This window comes from Trichomycterus rosablanca, chromosome 20 (genome assembly GCF_030014385.1).
Source record: "Trichomycterus rosablanca isolate fTriRos1 chromosome 20, fTriRos1.hap1, whole genome shotgun sequence".
In the NCBI taxonomy this organism is placed as follows: domain Eukaryota; kingdom Metazoa; phylum Chordata; class Actinopteri; order Siluriformes; family Trichomycteridae; genus Trichomycterus; species Trichomycterus rosablanca.
The window spans coordinates 24,269,737-24,295,643 of NC_086007.1; the positions used below are offsets into that span (position 1 = coordinate 24,269,737).

A 25,907-nucleotide genomic window follows, 5' to 3' on the forward strand; every position below is an offset into this window, starting at 1 on the left:
TGTGTAAACAGATGTTTGATTTCTGTTTTTGTTGTAAACATGAGAAGGTTTACAGTATGTTGTGTGTTGAGTTGGGTGTTTTGTTGTAAACATGAGAAGAGCAGGTTTACGCCGCTCAGGTGGTGCAGCAGTAAAAAAAAACACACGCTGGAACCAGAGCTGGATCTGGAATACATCGCATCGAATCTCAGCTCTGCCTTGCCGGCTGAGGCTGAGCGGCCACATGAACAACAATTGGCCTGTTGTATAGATATAGGCAGGACTAAGCCAGATGGGGTCTCTCTCTCTCATGACAATTACGACCTCCGCTGGCTGATTGATGCCGCCTGCACAGAGATGAGAAAAGAGTGCCCTTAGGGTGTGTCCCTCCATACACACAGCTAAGCTGCACTCATCAAAGTGTAGGTGATAAGATGAATATGGCTGCTGCCCACGTGTCAGAGGGGCATGGGTTAGCTTCGTTCTCAGAGAAGGGGTCGGCATTGGTGGAGAGGAAGCATGATGCAATTGGACGCACTAAAAAGGGAGAAAAAAGGGGAGAAAATGCATAAAGAAAATATATATATTTTTTAAAGAAGAGCAGATTTACAGTATGATGTGTGTTCTGTGTGTTGAGTTGAGTGGTTGTGTGTTGAGTTGTGTTGAGTTGAGTGGTTGTGTGTTGAGTTGAGTAGTTGTGTGTTGAGTTGAGTGTTTGGCGTATTTTCTGTACATCTAGCAGTTTTATCTCAGCTTTGACCTAGTTCATAGTAACACATTTGGTACGGAGGTGACAGACCAGTGAGAGGAGAATTACTGGCAGGAGGAATCCGCTCGGCCTCCAGGCATGGAAACATATCGCAGGTGGTGGACACCGCGGGATTCATCCAAATCGCTACGTCCCGATTGGAAGCGTCGTCTGTTGAAGAAATGAGGAGGCTCGATGCAATATGCTGCGTTTTTCCCCTGGCTTAACAGTTTGACCTCTTTGTATGAGTCAATTACCAAGAGAGCTTGAAAATAATTAATGATCAAACTGATTTACAAAACTTTACATCTTCATAATATATTCATTATTATGTGTATATTGAGCCTAGGACGGCAGTCTGCTCTTAGATTGTATTTATTTTACATTTGTTCTTTATACTGATGCCAAAAATGTCAGTCCATTACAAGCCCATACAGAATTATACTTGTCAATTTAATCCAACTAATTAACCTCTGGGACCAGATCAGAACATTTCAGAATATGATCCAACAAAGTGGGAAATTTCCCACTCATTCTTACTGATAAAATCATAATAGTAAATATATGTTAAGTCTAATGGCCTGGTAATACTAAAACTGTTTACACCTGTCAGGATGAAACGAAGATTTTAGACAGAAATGCTGATTCATTTTGATTCAATAAGTAATTTAGCCCAAACAAAGTCTTTTAGTTTAATTTTACTTGTAATTTCACTGTCCTTCAATTAATTGGGGAACCAAATCTGTTCCTATATGTTGGAAGTTTGTTGACAATCTTCCTTTACCTGTCTGAGTCACTATTAGCAAGCAAAGTTATCTAAACCCTGTATAACAAAACACAACTTTAAAAGACATTTTCACATTCTAATCCATCCATCTAACCAAACCATGGGGTTATATTTTATATATTTTAAATAACTCTTGGGTTGTGTATTAAATATTGGCCAGTTCACTGTTATACAGTGTTTTGCTGTTTAGGGTTAACTGAGTAGCAGTGAGAAGCCCCGCACCTTTAGAGGTCAACACAGTAGGAGCAGGTATGATATTTACTGTATAGAATTTATATGCAAGTTAAAGTTTAAACTCCTGCAATATGTCTGGCAAACTGTATTTACTTTAGTAGTTAGCGGTGCAAAGTTCTTATTCTGCCCACATTACTTTAAATAAAATAAAAGAACGTAATGTTACTGTTACATTGAACCTAAAACACTAAAACTGAAAAATAAAACAACTAAAGAATTTTAACCATAATTCCTAACAAACTGTTGAAAAACAACACACCAAAATACAATTACCGAAGCAAGTTTGGCATTCAGACCTAGTTTACACTGGACTAACTAGTTGGGAAAATCAAGTTTTAACTTAGAACAAACTTCATCTTAACACTGAGACATGTGACACGTGTAAGGTTTGACATTAACAGACTCATTAAATTAAAATTAAACCAGAATTAAGTCATGAAGAGCAAAATTTTGTGCAGTTCAAATGCAGGTGAATAACTGGTTGGGGAAAATTCATCGTGCCTGAAGCCTCGCACAGGGAATTTGGCTCATTAAAATCCTTTAACTTAAACATGAAACAACAAGTGGGCAGAATAAAAAGTTCCACCTGTGCCGTAATTTAGGTAAAGCTTCTGAACCGCAACTAATGTGGGTCCCCGTGTAGTTCTCCAGCTCTGTTTTTCTTCTCGGGTCAGAAGCCAGGAGCATGGAGGTGCTCCATCTGCTGACCCTTCATCTTGTCCTGAGGAGAGTGCTCCACCTTACCAAATGGTCCCTTCCAGCACTTCACCAGGAGGTAAAGCACTCGCAATCCACAGGCTCCCTCTTTACCAAAATCTACCGGCCAAAGAAATGAAGCAAATGTACGGCATCTTTAGTGCACATCTGTAGCCTTCAGTTCTCCAGATTTAGGGCATGAATCAAGCATTGACCAGTTTAATTGATAAAACAGTCATAAGAAATGGTAATACCAGTATGATAATACCATATTTATACAACCATAATTACCCCACCTTCATTAAAAACCAGACAAAGAACAGGCTGTTTTCGACTGCTTAAGACTTTAATAGGACCACCGTTGTCTCATTTTTGCATTTTGCCACAAAGAATGCATTAAAAACAATGAATGACTGAACATTTGGCTGAGTGACATGAAGGCAAAGTTCAAAGGGATGCTGAATTACAGCAAGTTGCATCATTTCAGATACGGAGGGAATCAGTTGCTGAGGAAAATGAATTCTCAGATTTGAATAGAGCTCAGCAACATGGAAACGGCTGGAAACTGCATCTTGATCAAGACCTGTTTAATGTATTCTGACACAAGTGAGATGCCAAAAATTGTGTCTGAGATCTGAGAGAGGGAAAAAAACAAGCAAAATAAAGAAGTTTAAAAGAAGATTGGTGTAAATAAATGGTTTTTATAAAGCTTTAGTCTGTCTGTTCGTTTTCATGCTTGTGCTACTGAATTATTTGTCACTTATTTTGTCGTTTCCTTGCACTGTGCAAACAGCCGACAACTAAGCATGCGTGCAATTATGTTTCAAAAACAATATCGTCCAACCATGAATTAAAACGAAAATTAGACGTTACGCATGCTCGTAAATCCCCGTCTGGACGGTCGACATAGCAAAAGTCTTAGTGTGTTCGCGTAATCTGACCATGATGGTCTAACTGGAGCGTGGTTGTGTTCACCATAAGCCACGTGAACACACCCACTGATCACCACCCGACCTCCACACTGGGCTAAACACAGGGCGTTTCCCTCAGCATGAACATAATAACACCCTTCTATTTCTGTGTGAGCAGATGGGAGCTGGTTGTACGTTACGCCCCAGTTTTCGATCCGGTTTCTGCAAGCCAACTGTCGGGAGCGATTTTGCAGGGATATTATATTGTATTTCCGCTCAGGTGCATTACAAGGTCTTTAAAATGAACCCTGTAAGGAACTTCAAATAATGAGACACAGCACGACATTTCTGTGGCTTTAAAAGCCTGAGAGGATCATGTAGAGAGGTATAGTTAATTGTTAAGTAGGCCTTAAATGTATAAAATGTACAGAAATTCAAACACAAGTGCAGGAAGGGGGAGGAAACAAGTTAATGCTGGATAAAAATGCATTACCTTGCATAAGTATTCACCCCCTCTATATGTTTTTCACATTGTGTTGCCCTATGTTACACAAAATCATCAAATTGATGGTAAAATCTCTTGAAGGGTGGCACGGTGGCTTAGTGGGTAGCACTGTCGCCTCACAGCAAGAAGGTCCTGGGTTCGATCCCCAGGTGGGGTGGTCCGGGTCCTTTCTGTGCGGAGTTTGCATGTTCTCCCCGTGTCTGTGTGGGTTTCCTCCGGGTTCTCCGGTTTCCTTCCACAGTCCAAAAACATGCCACCAGGCTCACTGGAAACACTGAATTGTCCTATAGATACCTAGCCGCTAAATGCACAAACCAGTGCATTGTAGTGCCGGTCCCAAGGGCATCCGACGTAAAAATTGGGCCAAATCAATGCGGATCATGATCCGCCGAGAGCCGCCCCGGCAATCGAACGGGACAAAGGCCGAGGAAGAAGAAGAAGAAGAAGAGGGTAAAATCTCTTGAATTCTGATGCACCTAGTTGCCCTATGTTGCCAATAAGCTGCACAGAGGTGAACCTGTTCAATACCTACCATCAAGTGTCATGTGATCTCATTCTAAATATATCACAGGTCCTGAAAGGCTCTAGCCAAACATGTTACAAAACATCTAACAACATCATTAGGAGCAAAAAACTGTCAAAACAAATGTTCCAAACGTTGACCATCCCGCAAAGCACCAATTAATTAATTATTAAGGAACTTAAAGAATATGGCCTATTAACTGGGACTCTATGTAGAGGAGCCTGCTCATTAATCAACTCAGTGACCAGGTGAAAAGGGCATCGATCAAAGAAGCAACCGATAGGTCAAAGGTAAACTGGTCAAAGATGAAATCAAGATAAATGCAGCAAATTAATATTGACCCAACAGGGCTAGAATTGTACGTAACCAACAAATGTCTCATTTTTTGTTTAATTAACTTTTGTGTTGTTTGCACATTCCAGGCCTTAGACACATTAAATAAAGCAAATTAACTTGCAGGTGACCCTACTGGGCTTTTAACAAGTTGTAACTCTACAAAAGGAGGTAAAATTAATTAATTAGTACTTCTTTTTATGCTTCTTTTTGCAATTCTTTTTAATCCTTAGAGGATTTTTTCAGGGGTTCTTTGGTTGGGCAGTGAATAATGCTTAGTGATCCTTTGCCGTTTTAAAAAATGGTTCTTTTTTGTGCCAATTCAAATATTTCACAGTTGGATTCACAATGTGTTAATGGTCACTGATTCTTTTCTCCAGTGCATGAAGGCCCTTCACAATTATAACATTTTAGCTGACCACGTATTGTGAGAAAAACATTATGAATAACAGTTTGTCATTTGTGCTGCTGTATGTCACACTTTCATTTCTATTTTATGAACTTTACTGTGATTGGGATCACACACAATGACATGTGGGAATAGTGGGCACAGGGCAGGAATACACTGGACAGAGTGCCAGCTTATACATGAACTCACTCACTCACTCACTCACTCATCCACACCTAGGGGCAGTTTTAGAGCCGTCAGTTCAACTCTTGGCACAAATCTGGAAGGTAGGAGACCGCTGGCGTATCCAGAGAAATACTGTGGAGAACAAAAACTCCTTATAGACAGAGTTTTGAGAAAAGCCTGAGCAAGGGTCCCAGGGATCATGGGGCTGTGTGACAACCTCACTACCTGCTATGCCAGGAGGTCAGCCTTACATTTATTTATTTTTATTTCCAATTTAATAAAATACAAAAAATTATATGATGACTGGAGCAAATTACAGAGCAGGTGGTGCAATTAAGTATTGACCCAATAGGGCTAGAAACTTATGTAACCAACATTTGTGTTGTCATATATCGTACTGAAGTGACAAAAAGAAATAATTCATAGTAAAATAAAAGGAAAACTAGTTGTAAATGATTAAACTTAAATTATATGTGAAGTCACAGTGATTTTATTTAAAATATAGTCATTTTTAGTGCTATAATTTATTTTTTGATAATATTGTTCCTAATTAAGGATGAATCCTGGATACTTAAACATGAAGCTTTGGATGGTAAAATTTATTTTGTAAAAAGCCACAACATTTAAGCTACCTAAAAACTAGGCATTGTCAATACCAAAATGAGAGGTGTCCTTAATGTTCAATAGGCTGAATAAAATGATTTGGTGTGCTCCGGTGGCTCAGTGGTCTATTACGTTAGATCTGAATTCAAATCTTAGCAGTGCTATCTGCCGGCTGGGCATCTTCGAAGAGACATGAGTGGCTGTGTCTGAGGGAGGGTGATGCCCAAAGATCTGTGATGGATTGGCACCCTGTCAAAGGTCATCCTGCCTTGTGCCAACTGTTTCTTGGTAAACAACTTAATCACTGACCAGAATAAAATAGCTGATGAGAATTAAACAAAATAAAAAAATAGCAGCACAGAGTTTCTGAACTCCTCGGTTCGAAACTCGATGTTGCCTCCGGTCGGCTGGGCGCCATCTGGCGGGCATAATTGGCAGTGCCTGCAGCAGATACTAATTGGCCACCGTATCTGCTATGTGTGTGTGGGTGGGATCTTCATACGCTGTATAAGGACCTGATTGGCGGAAGAGACGCCTGTGCAGAATGCAGGGGCGAGAAGAGGAGGGCTGTGCACGTGTCGGAAGAGGTGTGTACAGCGACGTGCTCTCCTTGGATGCTATCGGGTATCTCTCAGCAGCGGAGACAAAAATTGAGTGTGCTACATCGGGAGGAAATGGGGAGAAAATGCATTTAAAAAAAATAGATATCTGATTGGATAAGGGGCACCAAGTAGGATGCTTAGGGCCCCTACATGGCCGATATGGCCCAACACACATGATTGATTGGGTTTGATTTGAATGTGTTAATGACCTTAGACTTAAATTGAGCTCACCTCTTCTACAAACAGAAGAAGCAGATGTAAACAATCAGACAGTCCTGAATACTCAAACATTCCCGTCCAGCTCTTCAGCATTCTCCCCCATACACGCCGGTTACGGCTCCTACAGTGAGAAACTAATAAATGTCTTCAGAAATGTGATTTGGATATCTGCAGGGCTCACAAGCTCACCACTTAAGAGAGAAAATGAGTGCCAGGCTTGCATTGATGGAGACGACCGCACGCTGCGCATCCATTTTAGCGCTGTGATTGAGTTTATCTGAGAAGTTGGCAAAACATTCTTAAGAAAAACCTAATAAAGCTTAAAAGCTTATTTCCAATAGAGCACTTCTCGTAGGCAGAAACAACAAATTTACAGGTGGATGATAATAATCCTAAACCACACCAGAGAGTTCTGCGCCCAAATGAACCTTCAATTTAGTACATTTGATTTACCAGCTATTGACAATTAAAAGTTATTCAGTATCATAAAAGCCAAAGCTGTTGTGACCACAAGTATCAGTATCTACCAGTATTTTTATATTTTCTTTATATTTTTATATCTTTATATATCTTTTTTATATATCTTTTTTGTATATATATATTTTATGCATTTTTCTCCCATTTTCTCAGTTTAGTGTAGTCAATTTGTCTTCCGCTGCTGGGGATCCTTGATTTTTTGCAGTCGAGGAGGGTATATTGCTGCTCACGCCTCCTCCGACCCACGCGCAGCCCTTAACGGAACCCTTTTCCACCCATGCATTCTGCACAGGCGCCTCTATCCACCAATCAATTGAAGATCCCGCCCACATATTCCATCCATCACACCCTGCAGGCAGTGCCAGTTATGCCTGCTAGATGGCAACGCCAAGTTTCGAACCGAGGAGTTCAGAATCTCAGCGCTGGTGTGATAGCTAGCGGAATATCCCGCTGGACGGGCTTTATATATTTTTTAGATATCTTATATCTTATTTTTGCACAGCATTTTTATTTACATTTTTTTCACTTTATTTCCTTGCCCTACATTGACGTGTTTTTTTTCTTTTCTTTAGTCAGTTAAACAGAGATTCAAGAAAAAAAACACAGATTCTTGTTCTTACTGTTCCAACTTTTGTGGAAATGGGGTTTGTACATTTGGTCGTGCTTTGACCAGACAGTAGGGGTGCCTGTTGCAATTGCAAGGAGGTAAATCCCCAACTGTTTTACCTCCCTCAGACACAGCCAACTGTTCCTATTAAGCAGTTCTGCTAAAAATCTTCAGGCTTTTTTTCTCTTTTCTTTTTTTTGAAAATACAAAAACACAATTTCCTAACTGTCTGTCTATTGAAATTGTTTAATTCCTTGCAGTTTTGCACCATTTTAAGTGTCACTGCTGCACTCACGGTATCTTATCTTCTTATCAGTTTTACTGGTTTTATTGTTCGTGTGCCGTGTACCTTAAATAAAACCGAATCTATTTTTCTTTTGTTGTGCTTCATACAGAGAACATCGACTCAGCTTTCATGCGAACAATACAGCTGTCCAAATAAATCTCTTTATCAAGAAGGGCCCTAGTGTGTGTAGGCACTGGTGTTGGGTGATGACGCCTGGCTTGTAGTTGGCCTTGCAATTCATCTAAAAGGTAATGGATGGGGTTGTATTGGGGGATCTGTATAAGCCAGTCAAGTCCTTCCAAACTAAACAAGACAAACTACTGTTCAACGAGTTGGTGCAGCCACTTACAGTTACATTTAAATACTCTTGATAAAGAACTCAAACTTTTAGATCTCACTCTACACAGTCACTGTAGTTTTAATCCTCCAGAAAAACAAACACGTTTTACATGAATTCAGAGAATAATGTCAGGTCAGTTATAAAGATTCAGTAGAGCTCCTGAGCTCTCTTTTACAGTAGAAGTGCAGAGAATGCAGTGCGTACCGGACCAAAACAGATTGCTGCAGTTAACCACAAATGCTGACAGATGGCTTCTGAACCTTTTCAGTGGCAGCCTTTGTGGTTACGAGGGAGCTCGGCAAGAAAAACCACCCATTTGGAAGTATTTTTGGACTTGTTCTGGGTTCTTGGGGCCGCAGGCTTAAAATATCTTTGACATCTAGGGCAGATGGGAGAGAATGAAAATATACTGTAAATATGTTAGAAGAAATCCAAATATTTTAGCTGCTTCCTATCACCACGTAGTTGTGAACATTTTTACTTCCTGCTGCTTATGTTTGCCAATAAAATAAGTACGCGTTGTGAAAAAGAGTCTTATAAGTTGTGGAAATTGAACTTCTAGTTTGTTACAAGGATTTTGTTTTCATTTCTTTGAAAGGTTCTTTAAATATTAATTAATTAGACATTTAAGTGACATTGTGGAGGGGATATAAAAATACTTTTAAGCCGCTCAGATGGCGCAGCGGTAAAATACGCTAGCACACCAGAGCTGGGATTTCAAATACATCATATCGAATCTTGGCTCTGCCATCCGGCTGGGCTGAGCGGCCACATGAACAACGATTGGCCTGTTGTTCATATAGGGGTGGGGTATTAAGCCGGATAGGAACTCCTCGTGACTGATGCACTACGACCTCTGCTGGCTGATTGATGGCGCCTGCACAGAGGCAGGGAAAGAGTGCGGATCAGGGTGTGTCCATACACAGTGCTGATTCGCATATATGCACTCGCCTAGTGTGGGTGACAAAATGCATACGGCTGCTGCCCGCGTGTCGGAGGGGGCATGGGTTAGCTTCGTTCTCCTTAAATCAGAGCAGGGGTCAGCATTAGTGGAGATGAAGCGTGAAGCAATCGGATGTGCTAAAAAGTCAGGAAAAAAGGGGAGAAAATGCATAAAGAACATATATTTCAAAAATAACAATAATTTAGATAATTTATGAAAATCACGAATGTTTTTCCTCTCACAGTCCAAAGACGTGCAAGTGAGGTAAACTGGAGATACAAAATTGTCCATGGCTGTGTTTGACTTTAAAACTTGAACTGACAGTGTATTCCATCCAGGATGCAAATCCCATCCTGACAAGTGATCACTGTAAGGAAACTATTCAGTAAAGGAAGTGAGATTGGCTTCCTTTTACCTCAAGGTTACAAAAGACAGTCAAAGTTAGTTAAATGAAACACTTAAGAAAGCAAAATCTCATTTAAACCTAAGAAGAACCGCCCTAAAAAATCCTCACCCTGACATGAAAGATCTCCTCAGTGATGGCTGATTAATTGGAGCTAAAACAGAAGAGAAAGCTCGCCAGACAACGTGGATCCCAGAGTTTCCTTTCCTCAGACAAGAAAAATTTGCTTGGCTCAGTAAGTTCCAGTCCATCACTTCAGCACCCCCCTCTCCTCCTCACCACCGTGACGGCATGGCCAGAGGTAAAGCTATTTTTCCGAACTGCGGACCATAAAGGAAAACAATCCTCCAATGCCAAGTTAGCGGTCGAGCCAGACTGCGTTCCTGAAATAAGATGTCTGTGAAATCCAGAGCAGAGCTCCTGACAAGCTTAGAGAAACTGAAGCCACGTTCAGTTACAGAATGAGCTGAACTGAATTTAATAGAAACACTCGACTAGCACGCCTTCTTATCCTCCAAATGAAAAAATAAATAGCAACAGACCTGAATTTTTTAATCGAAGAAGGAAGTTGGCAGAGAGAATGTGAGAAGCACAACTACTGTTGTTTTGAAAAGGTTGATTTAAAAATCATAAAAAAGTGTAAAAGAAGGTTTAGCCTCCTCAGCATTGTTTACTATTTGACAACACCAGTGCTGCCCACTTCAAAACCCAGGCAGAAAATCACAACAATAGCGATTATTATCATATTATTATTATGTATTATATTGTATAATAGAATCGTATGATTATTATGTATCATCATGAACTTTTTTCTTGCTTTGCCTTGATAACTGAGGCAACTATAAATTGATTTCTTGGAAAGATGGCATCATGTAATAATTTCTGTACTACTAGGCTACTAGATTAAGCCATAATGAATGGACAAGGGCGGATGTGTGTACATTAATAAACTTTTAGATTCTGCACATGATCAGCCATGTAGAGGGTCGCACCACCTCGTCCTGAAATCCCTTCCACAGCAAACATGCACACAGCGGGTCCACCACACAGCGGGTCCACCACACAGCGGGTCTTATGGAGAAGTGTAATGTTTTCTTGATTTTCTTTGACACAATAAGTTAAATCATCTGTGCCCTGCATGGATTTTCTGCTCATTTAAGCACCAATTTTTCTATTTGTTACAACCTTAATTCCAAAAAAAAATTGGGACAGTACTCAACTCAATTGTATCATCATGAACTTTTTTCTTGCTTTGCCTTGACAGATGGGCGTAAGAGCCACACCCCTGATAACAGCAGTGCATGACTTCTGGAGGGTTCAAATCCCAAGCTGGGCTCACGAATACAGAAGGCCAATTACATTATGTAACGTGAACCTAGTCATCGCAGGAAAACAAACCAACGTACCCTTAGTGCCAATCCCAAACCAGGATAGATAAGAGACTGCATCAGGGAGGGTTATTGGCTCAAAAACTTTGCCGAATCAAATATTCACTATGGCAACCCCAAATGGAAAGAGTCGAAAGGAATCGTTTATTTAATTTGACAGATTTAAAGTCACTTCTGTGTGTCCAGGCAAACCAGACTTATTATTATACTATTATTTACTTTTGTAGTGAAGCCGGAATAATTCATCAAATGTTGTACACTGTACACAGTGTTAATAAAATCACTCCTACATAACTGAATTTGAGCACTTCACACCTTTGGAAGTCTTTGGGTCTGTCTGAAAACCTAGTGAGCTGCCTTGCTGCCTACCTGATCAGCTGCCTCAGTAGAGAGGATTCTAATAAGACATCAAACTCATAAGGCAGATTATTTAGATGCACTACTATTACAGCAATTACGTTGAAGCAGTTTTAGCTTACTAAGCTAACACAATTAGCCTCAGGCCATTCAAACCAATGGGCTGAAGTGACACAGCCCGCTAGCATGCCAGCTAACGTCTCCCTCCGTGTACCGAAAATGGTAAAATTTTTCCTGACGAGCCTGAATTTGCAAATAAACGACACAACAAATTAAAAATCAATGAGAATTTATTTACATTTAAATTTATTTACATTTCTGCTGCACTGAATGCTGGGATTTACTTCACTGCTAGGGAATCATGGGATGCTCCCTCATTATTCAGTCAGATTATCATTTAGAATTAAGGCGCCTCAGTAGGAGCATTTTGAGGAATCTAAGAATTTAGACATGCCCTCTTCTCTGGAGTGTAGGATGACATAAAATGCATCTATGTAGAGAGATCACTAGATTTTCGAACAGACCGTTTATCATGCTGTCATACGGGTCCTCTGAAAGCCCTCTGATGTCCTGTCTGCAATGTCGCATCTCAGACAGGATGTCAACCAATTCTTATGTCACCTTCAAATAGCCTGTGCTGGACTAAATGCTTGATTTATACATACATATATATACTGTATATCCACTTGTAGAACACACGCCCTCATCACAAGCGTTCTGGATGACGGTTTAACATGAAAAGCAATGAACAGCACCGTTACTCCACTTTGCATATTGTGACAACCTTGTGTGTCATTGTGATGACTTAATACACCGTAATTATGCCATTGTGAATGTCTGTTAGCAGGGCAACAGTGGTGTGTTGAACCATCAAACACAGAGAGATGTTTCACTTAAGAACGCTGCATGAATATCAGTGGAAACGAAGCTGATGAATACAGCGAGGTAACCCGCTCAGCGTGCCTGATAAGACTAATGACGGAAACAAAAACAAACATACGTTACAGAGCTACTGTAGCCGCGAATATTAGGAGTGATTATGAGTAATTACTCGCAATAAATATCTCGTAGCAGAAGAGATTATTTATTAGACTATTCTAGGCTCGTAAATACAAAGTAGGAAAACACCAACGCATTAATAAATCTTCAGCTACGGCCAGGTGGACCAGATGGGTTTAGTGCTCCTCAGTAACTGATCTGTACACATCTGGGTTGTGGTGGTACAGAAGCCTAATCACAAAACAACATAATAATAAACCCCAGTAATAACAAACTCACCTAATCTCGAGGTATTTTAAAATAGCCAATACACCTACTACCATGGTTTTGGAAGGTGGGAGGAAACCTGACTACCTGTAAGAAACTTGTATGGATTCAAGGGCTGAAAGGTTGAGGATCCTTAAGGGTGAGGATTTCACATTTAACCAGTTAAACATTCAACAGTCTGTTACACCTAGTCTTTGTGTAAAATCACCAGGTCATTTGGATCTCTTTTACCAGTTCTTTAATCTAATGTTTCCCTAAACTTGACATGTTTGTAGTAGCTTAAGATTTCTGCATCCCCACCTCAGCCACACTCTCTGAGGTACTGTAAAATAGCCAATACACCTACTGCCACGGTTTTGGAAAGCTGGAGGAAACTTGTATGGAGGAAATAGGAAACTATTTTGGTGTGTCCACTGTAGAGCTCTAATGTGGACAGTAGGAAGCAATTTGGGATCTTTGGAAGTTATAAAAACAACCGTAAACATGCACTTTATATAAAGACCTCATAGAATAAATATGGCTTATGTACACAGATCAGGCATAACATTATGACCACCTTCCTAATATTGTGTTGGTCCCCCTATTGCTGCCAAAACAGCCCTGACCCATCGAGGCATGGAATCTGACACCTTTCTATCAGAACCAGCATTAACTTCTTCAGCAATCTGAGCTATAGTAGCTCGTCTGTTGGATCGGACCACACACGTGCATCAATGAGCCTTGGCTGCCCATGACCCTGTCGCCGGTTTACCACTGTTCCTTCCTTGGACTACTTTTGATAGATACTGCAGACCACTGCAGACCAGGAACACCCCACAAGAGCTGCAGTTTTGGAGAAGCTCTGACCCAGTCGACTAGCCATCACAATCTGGCCCTTGTCAAATGGTTGCTCAAATCCTCACGCTTGACCATTTTTCCTGCTTCTAACATCAACTTTGAGGATAAAATGTTCACTTGCTGCCTAATATATCCCACCTACTAACAGGTGCCGTGATGAAGAGATAATCTGTGTTATTCACTTCACCTGTCAGTGCTCATAATGTTATGCCTGATTGGTGTATATTATTTTAGATTTAAAAAAAAGTCAGCTCTGTTAGATTTCTGTTTTCCCAGCAGATCAACCTTTACAGTCCAGTTAGTTAGTGGTGAGCCAGCGTGGACATGTTTGGTAAGACAGATCGCTGACCATTCAGACAGACATAAGCCTGGTCTTTCTGAGTAGAATAACTGCCTGGTAGTCTTTCAATAGGGCATAAAGTACACTTTGCTTATAATTATATTTAAAAAAACTGAAAAACCAACATTTTTACTCCCTAATCAGAGTCTCATTATCTTCTCGGAGTCTGTAAATGTGTAAGTCAGCTCACTTTCCAGCATTGTTGTTTTTTTGGCTTTCCTAAACCACTGATAACATGTGAGAGGGCAAATGAGGTTTCACAAATAGTCCGACTTCCACGACAGCAACCCAATTACCACGGTGAAGATAACCTCTCTCCTGTCAAAGGGAATTAGCTGTTGGTCCAGCAACACAGTTTTTAAAAGCAAATCAGTTTGGAGCTCGTGTCATACTCTTTATGCAGAACTAATTATTTACGACTCTTCAGGCAGCTTATTTACGTTTGCCTTAAAAAAATAACACTAATTCATAAATGTCGCCTCTTGCTTTTAATTCCATGTTGTAGCCAAATGATGTGGTGTTTTGCTTTAATTTTAATGCATTTTCATTCGATGCAGCTTTTAAGCAGTTGATTTTTAGAACTTTCTCACTATACACCAGGCATTATTAACCCTGTTTTGATAAATGTTCCCAATGTTCATATTTTTTCAGTATTGAAACATAAATAATTTCATATGTTATGGATTCTTAGCTATATAATCATGACTTAAAAGCCTTAAAGATGTTACAGCATGCTAGGTTTTATTTTTTTAGTTTATTAATACATAGTGCAGTCAGGCAGCAAATTTCAAATCACAGCCACAGTCATAGTACAGTTTCTATATATAATTCTCTTGTTGTTGACACCCAAAAATATCAGGGATGAATTCTGAATGAATGTGCCCCTGTGCACAAAGCAAGATCAAAACAAGACATGATGAGTTTTTGTTGCCTGGAGAAAGTATTAGCGTTGAAATAAGTCATCACACTCGCACAATGTAATTGTTTGTTCATGATGTCTGTTTCCCTTCTTCTAATTTCCAGAATCCCAGTCTCAGAAATGAAGCCCAGATAACCAAACTGGACCTCTCTTATTTTGGGAACATTATGAGAGACACAAATTCACTGGAAAAGATATACTTTAAGGAGTTGAAGGTAAAAGAGAAATGGGGCAGCCATCAAGAAATAGATGGACACGATTAGAGAACAATAATGAACAAGCCATTAAGAAGCCTGAAGAGCCAGAAGGCATCATGTTGTGGAGAAACACTATCCATATGTTCACCAGGAGTCCCAATCTACTTAACGGCATGGTGTTGAGGATTCATTTATTTATTAGGATTTTAACGTCATGTTTTACACATTTTGGTTACAATATTTTGGTTAGATATTTACTGGTTACACAAGATTCATCAGTTCACAAGTTTAATATCAAACACAGTCATGGAAAACTCCACACAAAAAGGCCCCAGACCGCTCCACCTGGGAAACGAACCAAGGGCCTTCTTGCTGTGTGGCAACAATGCTACCCACCAAACTGACCTGGTGGTGAGGAACTCCAGTGGTCTGCACCCCATTAAACACCTTTTGGATCAATTGGAACCTTTCCAGAAAAGTGGAGGCATTTTTGATTGATGATATGATTTTAGATTGATAGTATTGATAAGTATAAATATAAAGATAAAGATATAAATATCATTTTAAGTATAAATATATAAATATATATAATAAGAGCAATAATATACAATGGTATATATATATATATATACACACACACACTAATATAGATTATAACTGCTATATACATATAGGTATAAATGTAATATAATAGTATAAATGTAATATTAATAAAAGAGGAATATGTAGGTTTGGATATTGAGTTTAGTTTGATTTTGGAATAATATAGTTTATGTGGAATTGTAACTGTTGCTCACTTTTGAAAGGACATTGGTATCATAATGTATAGTAACATTTTGAAATAAACATACAGTTCATTAAACCTGGACAATCATGATGATGTCAAAATAGAGCTAGGTTTAACTTTGCAAACACTCATGGCCATCAGATCACCTCTTCATGTGTTAAATAATGAGATATAGCATCAAGAATATTCACTGTCCTGACACATTATTTAGCAGCTCGACTGAATAGCATCTTCTTCCTCTGAGCCACCGTCTTTATGTCCTATTGATCGGTCAGTCTGGCTTGCTCATACAGTGCCACTTTCTGCATCGACTTATCAATGGTTATCTGACCTGAGGTCCAGCCTGCATTCAACAGAACACAATGACTACACCTCAGTCCACAGCCGGCTTTCTCTGATCCAGATATTTATAGTACAGTGTGGCTGAGAGTTCCAAAAAATAAACATGCATTAAAAAATCAATCATATGTGTTTTTGTCATGTTTTTGTAACATTTTTTGTATATAAAAAGTGTACACTTGGTAAAACCTGGCTTGTTTACTTGTTTACACTACTGTATGAAACATCTGATTAGCCCTGCAACCTTCCAATATGACAAAAGGCAAACTGGCTAGTTATGCATGAAGGTAAAGCATATTTTTCACTGCGTTCAGAGGGAAGTGGGTATGTTTAATTTAAAGAAGTATAATAATCTTCCTATTAGGATTATAAACTAGTGAAATTGGCAAAATCTTAGTTTATACAATATCACGATAATTAGTCAACAATAAATACTCTAACAATAAATCCTTTTATCCAAAGCAGCATCCAAAGTTACAGTACTGTGACAGTACATTGTCCAAGCAACTGAGGGTTAAGAACCTTGCTCAAGGGCCCAACAGCGGTAACCTGACAATAATGGGGCTTGAACCAGTGACATTTTGATTTCTAGTTCAGTGCCCTAACCGCTAGGCTACAACTGCCCTGATAAAAAGATTTTTGTGTAATTGTTAGTAATCAGGTAGGTCTGTTATATTTTCATTAGTTTTATTACATTTTTTTACTCCATCTGGCCCCTAACAAGAAGAAATGTTTGGACACCCCTCTCTTAGACGAGTGGGACTGAGCTGAGATGCGACATCACTGTTATCTGAACTCGGTGACCAGATGAAACAAGCTATTATTCCCTGCTTGCCCTGAAAAACATCATTTGCTTTTTTTCTTTTCTTTTCTTGGCCGGTGCCAACATTTAATCAGTCGTTGTGTAACCAGGGTAGACAATGAATTCTTCCCATGAAAGACAGGACAGCATGGAAACAATGACATATTTATCACAGCAGACGTGAACTCTGTCCTCTCGTCATATTCGGCTCTCATTAAGCGAGCGCTGTCATGAATGAAGCATTCTCTGTACACGGCTACAGCACCTCCAATCTTCTGCCTCAAACCCACTTTGTCCTCTACTAATGACTATCTTTTATTATTATTTAATAATCAAGACATGTATACCACCCAAAGCTCTGCCTCATGCATGACACCCATGCTGGCCGAGGAGGACCAGAGACTAGAACATACCCCCTCTGTTACATGTAAGTGAGCATCTTGTGATAGACCTTTCCAGGAAAGTGGAGGCATTTTTGAGATAGATGAGTAGATGGATAAACATCCAGTCGACATTGCCTACATCCAGCCTTCCCTCCATCAGACTAGTGTCTGTAGGGTTTCCGACCAGACCGGTAGCATTGCTGAGACTTTAATCCATTAACATTTTTTGGCTCAACATTTTTGTGAACCCATCACAACCCACTGCACCCATCAACGTGAACATTCACGTGAATATATATCATTGCTTTATATATCACACTTAACATAAAAGTTGCTGCTTAAAAAATACTTTGGTGAGCTTGTGCCAAAAAATAACAGTGTTTCTGGACAATAGTGATGTAGCTTTTATGTTAGATAAAACTTAACACAGTTACAAACTGTGTTTAAAGTCTTTTTGAGCTCATGTGGTCATAATCAATAAAGAAGCATGTTGGTTTTTAATGCAGTACCCTCTGAGGGATTAAAGGTTTCGGACATCAGTATTGGGCGTTCAGTATTGGTTTTTGGCTTTGAACTTTATTCTTCCAAATGTGCTAAATCTTTTAATAATGTTATGGACTGGAAATGGTAAAAGTTATTTTGTTACTATACAGTTTTACTATTCACTTAAACTATTGGACAGTTGGACAGTCTACTCATCATGTCACATAACTGGGCCTTTAATTATTCCACTTTTTACACTAATATGACATTGTCATTATAGACAGTGACTGAAAACATGGACTGAACCAAGGTTCTTTTTTTTCCGGGAGTTGCTGTGTGGCACCCACACTACTAGGTGCACCACCGTCTGTGCACTTTGCTTCTTGCTTCTACAAACACAAATGAAAGCTATTAACAATGAGCTATCAGCAAGATTTAAAAGAAAATCGGCATATGTAGTTTCTGCAAGCGCAAGTTATGTGTGACTTATGGGTTTACCATCAGGAAACCAACTAAATCCCTTTGATGTGACTCCATTAGCACTGGCCATGACCATTAAGTGGTATATTTACTGTCCATTATTTGGCAATTACAGAATGTGTTATGCGTCAAAGGATAATTAAAATTTAATGAGCTAAAAAGTGTATAGTTTTAAATAGAAAGCTATACATAGAATAGTGGCTTTTTTTTTTTTGAGTTTTTTATTATTAACTAAGAATAACACATAGATGAAACAGACTAAAATAATTATTAAAAAATATACTCTACACCAGTGTTTCCTAACCTGCTTAACCACTGTGCCGCACAAATGCAAAACCATTTAGTATTATTAGAGATAAAGTACAAAAGTGCAGCATCACCTCATGGGTTACGAGTTAAGAACCTCTGCTTGACACGTTTACCAGTGAGGAATGATGCACACACAAAAAAAAAATCGATGTTCCTACTCAAGGGTTCAGACGTGCATTTATCAGCATCAGCATTAAAAACCGGAACGTCTCAAAGGAAACAAAAATAAAGGTTTGGTGCGGCCTGAATCCCACTGAGATAAATCTGAATGAAAACAATTCTATACAGACTAGAGGGTCTAAATTCCTCCACAGAGATAAAAAGACTCATCAGAAGTTATTATAAACATGTGACTGCAGCTGCCTGGGTGCCATCTTAAAAAACTGGAAGCAAGGAACATAAACTGGACAGGGTACTAATCCATCACAGTGCATCACACATTCATCAAACTCCACCTTCTGCATATTGCTGGACAGTAAAACCCATGCAGGCACATTAAGAACAAGTCAAGCTCTGGACAGACAGAAGTGAAAAGGGTTGAACCCTGATTCTCAGGACCATTGTACATTCACATTTTCAGCATTTAGTGGACGCTTTTATCCAAAACGACTTACAGTACTGTGACAGAATATTGAGTGTTAAGGACCTTGCTTAAGAGCCCAACAGCGACAACCTGGCAGTGATGGGGCTTCAACTAGTGACCCTTTGATTATTAAATTAACTGCCCTAATATATTCTCATCGTATGTGCAGACTTAATATGTGTCATTACTTCTCTAATGAACCTGCTCACGATTCACTTCAGGATGCTAGATTCACAAGCAGAGAGGTGAAGTGTTTGGGGGGGGGCTTCATTCTCACAAAGCCTCAGAGTCTCCGAATAAACCTGTTGGTGGCTTCTTTTTTTCTATAACGATATAAAGCTTGCTTGACTGTGACTTGATTTTATCAGAATCAGAATCAGATTTGTTGGCTAAGTATGTTGATACACACAAGGAATTTGGTTCCGGCTGATGGAATCTCTCTAGTATAAATACAGTATACAAGCAATGTATAAATTAAACATTAAACACAAAAATATACAAACTATAAGACTATATACAGGCAATACAGTGCTGGCCAAAAGTATTGGCACCCCTGCAATTCTGTCAGATAATACTCAATTTCTTCCAGAAAATGATTGCAATCACAAATGCTTTGGTATTAATATCTTCATTTATTTTGCTTGCAATGAAAAAACACAAAAGAGAATGAAAAAAAGTCAAATCAATTATCATTTTACACAAAACTCCAAAAATGGGCCGGACAAAAGTATTGGCACCCTCAGCCTAATACTTGGTAGCACAACCTTTAGACAAAATAACTGCGAACAACCGCTTCCGGTAACCATCAATGAGTGTCTTACAATGCCCTGCTGGAATTTTAGACCATTCTTCTTTGGCAAACTGCTCCAGGTCCCTGAGATTTGAAGGGTGCCTTCTCCAAACTGCCATTTTGAGATCTCTCCACAGGTATTCTATGGGATTCAGGTCTGGACTCATTGCTGGCCACTTTAGAAGTCTCCAGTGCTTTCTCTCAAACCATTTTCTAGTGCTTTTTGAAGTGTGTTTTGGGTCATTGTCCTGCTGGAAGACCCATGACCTCTGAGGGAGACCCAGCTTTCTCACACTGGGCCCTACATTATGCTGCAAAATTTGTTGGTAGTCTTCAGACTTCATAATGCCATGCACACGGTCAAGCAGTCCAGTGCCAGAGGCAGCAAAGCAACCCCAAAACATCAGGGAACCTCCGCCATGTTTGACTGTAGGGACCGTGTTCTTTTCTTTGAAGGCCTCGTTTTTTTTCCTGTAAACTCTATGTTGATGCCTTTTCCCAAAAAGCTCTACTTTTGTCTCATCTGACCAGAGAACATTCTTCCAAAACGTTTTTGGCTTTCTCAGGTAAGTTTTGGCAAACTCCAGCCTGGCTTTTTTATGTCTCTGGGTCAGAAGTGGGGTCTTCCTGGGTATCCTACCATAGAGCCCCTTTTCATTCAGACGCCGACGGATAGTACGGGTTGACACTGTTGTACCCTCGGACTGCAGGGCAGCTTGAACTTGTTTGGATGTTAGTCGAGGTTCTTTATCCACCATCCGCACAATCTTTCGTTGAAATCTCTCGTCAATTTTTCTTTTCCGTCCACATCTAGGGAGGTTAGCCACAGTGCCATGGGCTTTAAACTTCTTGATGACACTGCGCACGGTAGACACAGGAACATTCAGGTCTTTGGAGATGGACTTGTAGCCTTGAGATTGCCCATGCTTCCTCACAATTTTGCTTCTCAAGTCCTCAGACAGTTCTTTGGTCTTCTTTCTTTTCTCCATGCTCAATGTGGTACACACAAGGACACAGGACAGAGGTTGAGTCAACTTTAATCCATTTTAACTGGCTGCAAGTGTGATTTAGTTATTGCCACCACCTGTTATGTGCCACAGGTAAGTAACAGGTGCTGTTAATTACACAAATTAGAGAAGCATCACATGATTTTTCAAAGGGTGCCAATACTTTTGTCCACCCCCTTTTTTATGTTTGGTGTGGAATTATATCCAATTTGGCTTTTTGACAATTCTTTTTGTGGTTTTCCATTGAAGACAAATTAAATGAACATTTTAATATCAAAGCATTTGTAATTGCAATCATTTTCTGGAAGAAATTGAGTATTATCTGACAGAATTGCAGGGGTGCCAATACTTTTGGCCAGCACTGTATATAGAAAATGTATGGACGTGTGCATGTATGTATTACAGTATTCAGTGACCAATGTATGTATGTACATATAAGCAGAGGTACACAATATCTGGTAACATACCAATGGTAATATACAGTAATATACAGATATGTAAGTTAGCCGCGTGTGGAATATTTACAAAAACAGTAAAGTGCACAGCATGTAGTATGAGTACTACAAAATGTAGTCAATATTTATTCACAATTTAGTTTATTTAGTCAGCCACAACATAATACTCATTTGCTCATTTACTCAGGTGCTGGACAAGCCAGAGATTAGAACAGTTTTGTACCACGGTTTCAGAACCACTATGACAGAGAACTGTGTGAGGGAACAGTCGAGTCCGACTGTACATCATTTGAGTACAAATTCTATTCTTCACGCTGATTAGACACACAATCTGGAACTAATACGAATTAAATTTTGCCAGGCTTACAAAAACACAACACAGTAGACTGAATCAGTGTTGTGTGTACTGTGTTATTTTCCTGATTGTGTTTATTTGTGCTGGATGAGGAACAGAACAAACTCCCACCATAATATTTTTTTTAATGTTTAGAAGAAAGTACTTTTGCAGCTCAACAACAAATGTACCTTGTAATTATCATCGCTGGTCCACTATTTTCAGCCGGCATGTTGAGTTTGCACCTGCTGCCTGGTTAATTCCACATTAAACACAGTTTACAAGTTTTTTACAGGCTGTTAAGGACCTTAAAATATATTTTGATCTCCTCAAGCAGTATAGCCCATCCTGATTACTCCACAGGGTCACTTGTAGCTCACTAAACAATGTTTAAGCACCACCTTTTGTTTGTCTATATGGAAAAACAATAAAAGTCACTTATAGAGTCTAAAAAATAACTTGCAGCTATAGAAATAGTAAGCAGTAAACAGCATTGTGTGTGTGTGTGTGTGTGTGTGTGTGTGTGTGTGTGTGTGTGTGTGTGTGTGTGTGTGTGTGTGAAGAATTGTATGTAGAGCTCAGGATTAGTGTTGCTTCAGGACAACAAGTCTGGTACGGGCAACCCAGATGAAACAAGGGACTGAATTATAAGTGTAGATGGATGGATGGATAGATAGGTATTCATCCCAAGGGAAATTACTGACAATTAAGTGACTCGATATCAACTTCAGGAGTGACTACATCAATGGTTTTCGCCCATTACGTCAAGTCTAATGTATTTGTATAGCGCTTTCTACAATAGACATTGTCTCAAAGCAACTTTACAGAATCCAGGACCGACAGACCAAACCCCCTGTTAAGCAAGCCAAGGAAAAACTCCCTTGAAAAGAACCAGACAACAGCAGGGGCCGCCATCCTCCTTGGGTGGCCTGGAGAATAATTTGAATGAAGTAGACTTACACTAATCATACATGCACCACCCTTTAGGTGGGACCCCACATAGGGTCACCTGAGATGCAGTGCAGCCCTGATTTTCTAAGTAAAAATAATAATAAAATAATAATAAACTATAAAGTCAAAAGTGTGGACACAGCCATTTCCTGTCCCAGCTTCTTTGCACAGAGCGAGGTCAATAAAGGCACTCTTCATCCTGACCAACTCCACAGCACAACCTTGGAATGAATTGGAATGATGATTGCTAGCCAGGCCTTACAGTCAGTGCCTGATCTCACAAATGCTCTTTCCACAGAATGAGCAGAAATTCCCACAGACACAGTTCAAAATCTTGAGGAAAGCTTTCTCAAAAAAGTGAAGGGGGAGGGGACTATGATGTTTAGCTTGCTCGCTGTCATGTGTCCACACAGTTTTGGATAATTAGGTGTTATTTTTGTTTCTTATATAATCATACATGACAGTAAAAGGATGTGTGGATCAAACCCTAGACCATGGGGCTGTACAGCACCAACACAACCTGATGCGCCACATGTCAAGTTTTGCACCAGCCTGATGATGGATCAGATCAGATTTAAGTTTGTCCTCTTGTCCTATTCGTTGTCACAATAGTTAATCCTGGTCAGGGTTGCAGTGGATATGGTGCCACCTTGAAACACTGAGAGCAAAGAACACATCCTGGACAATGAACACACATTCATTGAACCCACTCACTCACATTTAGGGGTAAATTTGTGCACTCCACCTTCTGCATACTGCTGGACAGTAAAACCCATGCATACACATTTAGAACAAGTCAAGCTCTGGACAGACAGATGCAAAACGCATTGAACACTGATTCTCAAAACTACAATGCAAATTTCCTAATGTCATTAGTTCTCTAACGAACCTGCTCACGATTCACTTCAGGATGCTAGATTCACTAGCAGAGAGGTAAAGTGTTTGGGGTTGTGGGGGCGGGGGGGGGGGGGGGATTTCATCTTCACAAAGCCTCGGAGTCTCCGAATAAACCTGTTGATGGATTAGATGCCAGAGGAGGGCAATCCCACCAGTCCAATTATACTGATGCTTAGGGTGGTACACTACAACGGAGCACAATGTGCAAGCGTCTGCTGTCCATAGGGCTCGGAAAATGCAGCGGTGCGCTAAAGAAACCATATGGGGTTTGATTCAGTGGCACCTATTTTTGTACATAGAATAGAAACATCGCACTCAGACGTGTGATGCGCAAATATACGACGGATGGTAGGACTTTTTCACACTTACATGGAAACCTGGCAGTGGTTGGGCTCGAACCGGCAACCTTTGTTGATTACTAGTCCAGTACCTTAACAACTGAGCTACAACTGCACTTACACAAGATGCGTGCAAATCTGACCGGCTGAATATTTCCTTTATTTTTGAAGAAGGTCCCAGGTTCGATCCCCAGCTAGGGCGGTCAGGGTCCTTTCTGTGTGGAGTTTGCATGTTCTCCCCATGTCTGCGCGGGTTTTCCTCCGGGAGCTCCGGTTTCCTCCTACAGTTGAGATTGCATCCTCATGGCAGTCCAGGTACTTTCTGTGTGGAGTTCTCCCCGTGTCTGTGTGAGCCACAATCAGGGTTAGTAGCACCTCACAGCAAGAAGGTCATGGGTTCGATCCCCATGGCGGACCAGGTCCTTTCTGTGTGGAGTTTGCATGTTCTCCCCGTGTCTGTGTGGGTTTCCTCCGGGAGCTCCGGTTTCCTCCCACAGTCCAAAGACGTGCAAGTGAGGTGAAGTGGGGATACAAAATTGTCCATGACTGACTGTGTTTGACGTTAAACTTGTGAACTGATGAATCTTGTGTAATGAGTGTGTAAAACATGATGTTAAAGACCTAATAAATAGATAAACAATAAATATCTTGCGCTGTCGGTTACTTGGCTGCATCCTTAGCGCCGACTTAGTAACACCGAATATTAAAGCAAATGATTCAAAACAAGTCCACAAAGTCTCCTAATTAAATAAAAGCAAAACAAGCCAAAACAAGCCGGTGTGTATGAGAGACTTTATGCGCTTACGACGCACTGAAACCGGCGCAAAGCGCGCAGCTCTGACTCATTCACCGCAGAATCCACACATCATCCTCCGCTCAGTTCAGCCACCATGTCCACACACCAAGTGCTCTAAAGTGGAACAAACTCTTACCTTTGTGTAGAAGATGCGTTATAATGAAGCAGACGAGGAGAGGAAACGAGAGAGATCCGCTCACTGAGCTCGCCATGTTGAACACCTGCTCCAGACTGGCGGCGCTAAATCACCTCCACACTGTCCGCACCGCTCCGCTCGGCTCTCTGGATAATGAGATGCACCGGGGGAGGAGATGAGGAAGCACCGCCGCCACCTCCTCCGTGAGGAGACGCAGCCAGCCAGCGACCCTGAACCTACCGTTCACATCCTAACTACACACATCCTAACTACACACATCCTAACTACACACACCTCACTACACACATCCTAACTACACACATCCTAACTACACACACCTCACTACACACATCCTAACTACACACACCTCACTACACACATCCTAACTACACACATCCTAACTACACACACCTTACTACACACATCCTAACTACACACATCCTAACTACACACATCCTAACTACACACACCTCACTGCACACATCCTAACTACACACACCTCACTACACACACCTCACTACACACATCCTAACTACACACACCTCACTACACACATCCTAACTACACACACCTCACTACACACATCCTAACTACACACACCTCACTACACACATCCTAACTACACACATCCTAACTACACACACCTCACTACACACATCCTAACTACACACATCCTAACTACACACACCTCACTACACACATCCTAACTACACACACCTCACTACACACATCCTAACTACACACACCTCACTACACACATCCTAACTACACACATCCTAACTACACACACCTCACTGCACACATCCTAACTACACACATCCTAACTACACACATCCTAACTACACACATCCTAACTACACACACCTCACTACACACATCCTAACTACACAAATCCTAACTACACACACCTCACTACACACATCCTAACTACACACATCCTAACTACACACATCCTAACTACAC

The 25,907-nt window shown here is 40.3% G+C and overlaps 1 protein-coding gene across 1 annotated transcript in view; it reads right to left on the reverse strand.

The window, feature by feature from the left end:
- Positions 1-25,035, reverse strand: part of cadm1b (cell adhesion molecule 1b) — a 124,947-nt gene extending 99,912 nt beyond the window's left edge. The window contains exon 1 of the mRNA XM_063016771.1: positions 24,945-25,035. Coding sequence (XP_062872841.1) covers positions 24,945-25,020 — 76 coding nt within the window. The 5' untranslated portion in view covers positions 25,021-25,035. The remainder of the gene's footprint in view (positions 1-24,944) is intronic.
- Between the last annotated feature and the right edge of the window lie 872 nt (positions 25,036-25,907).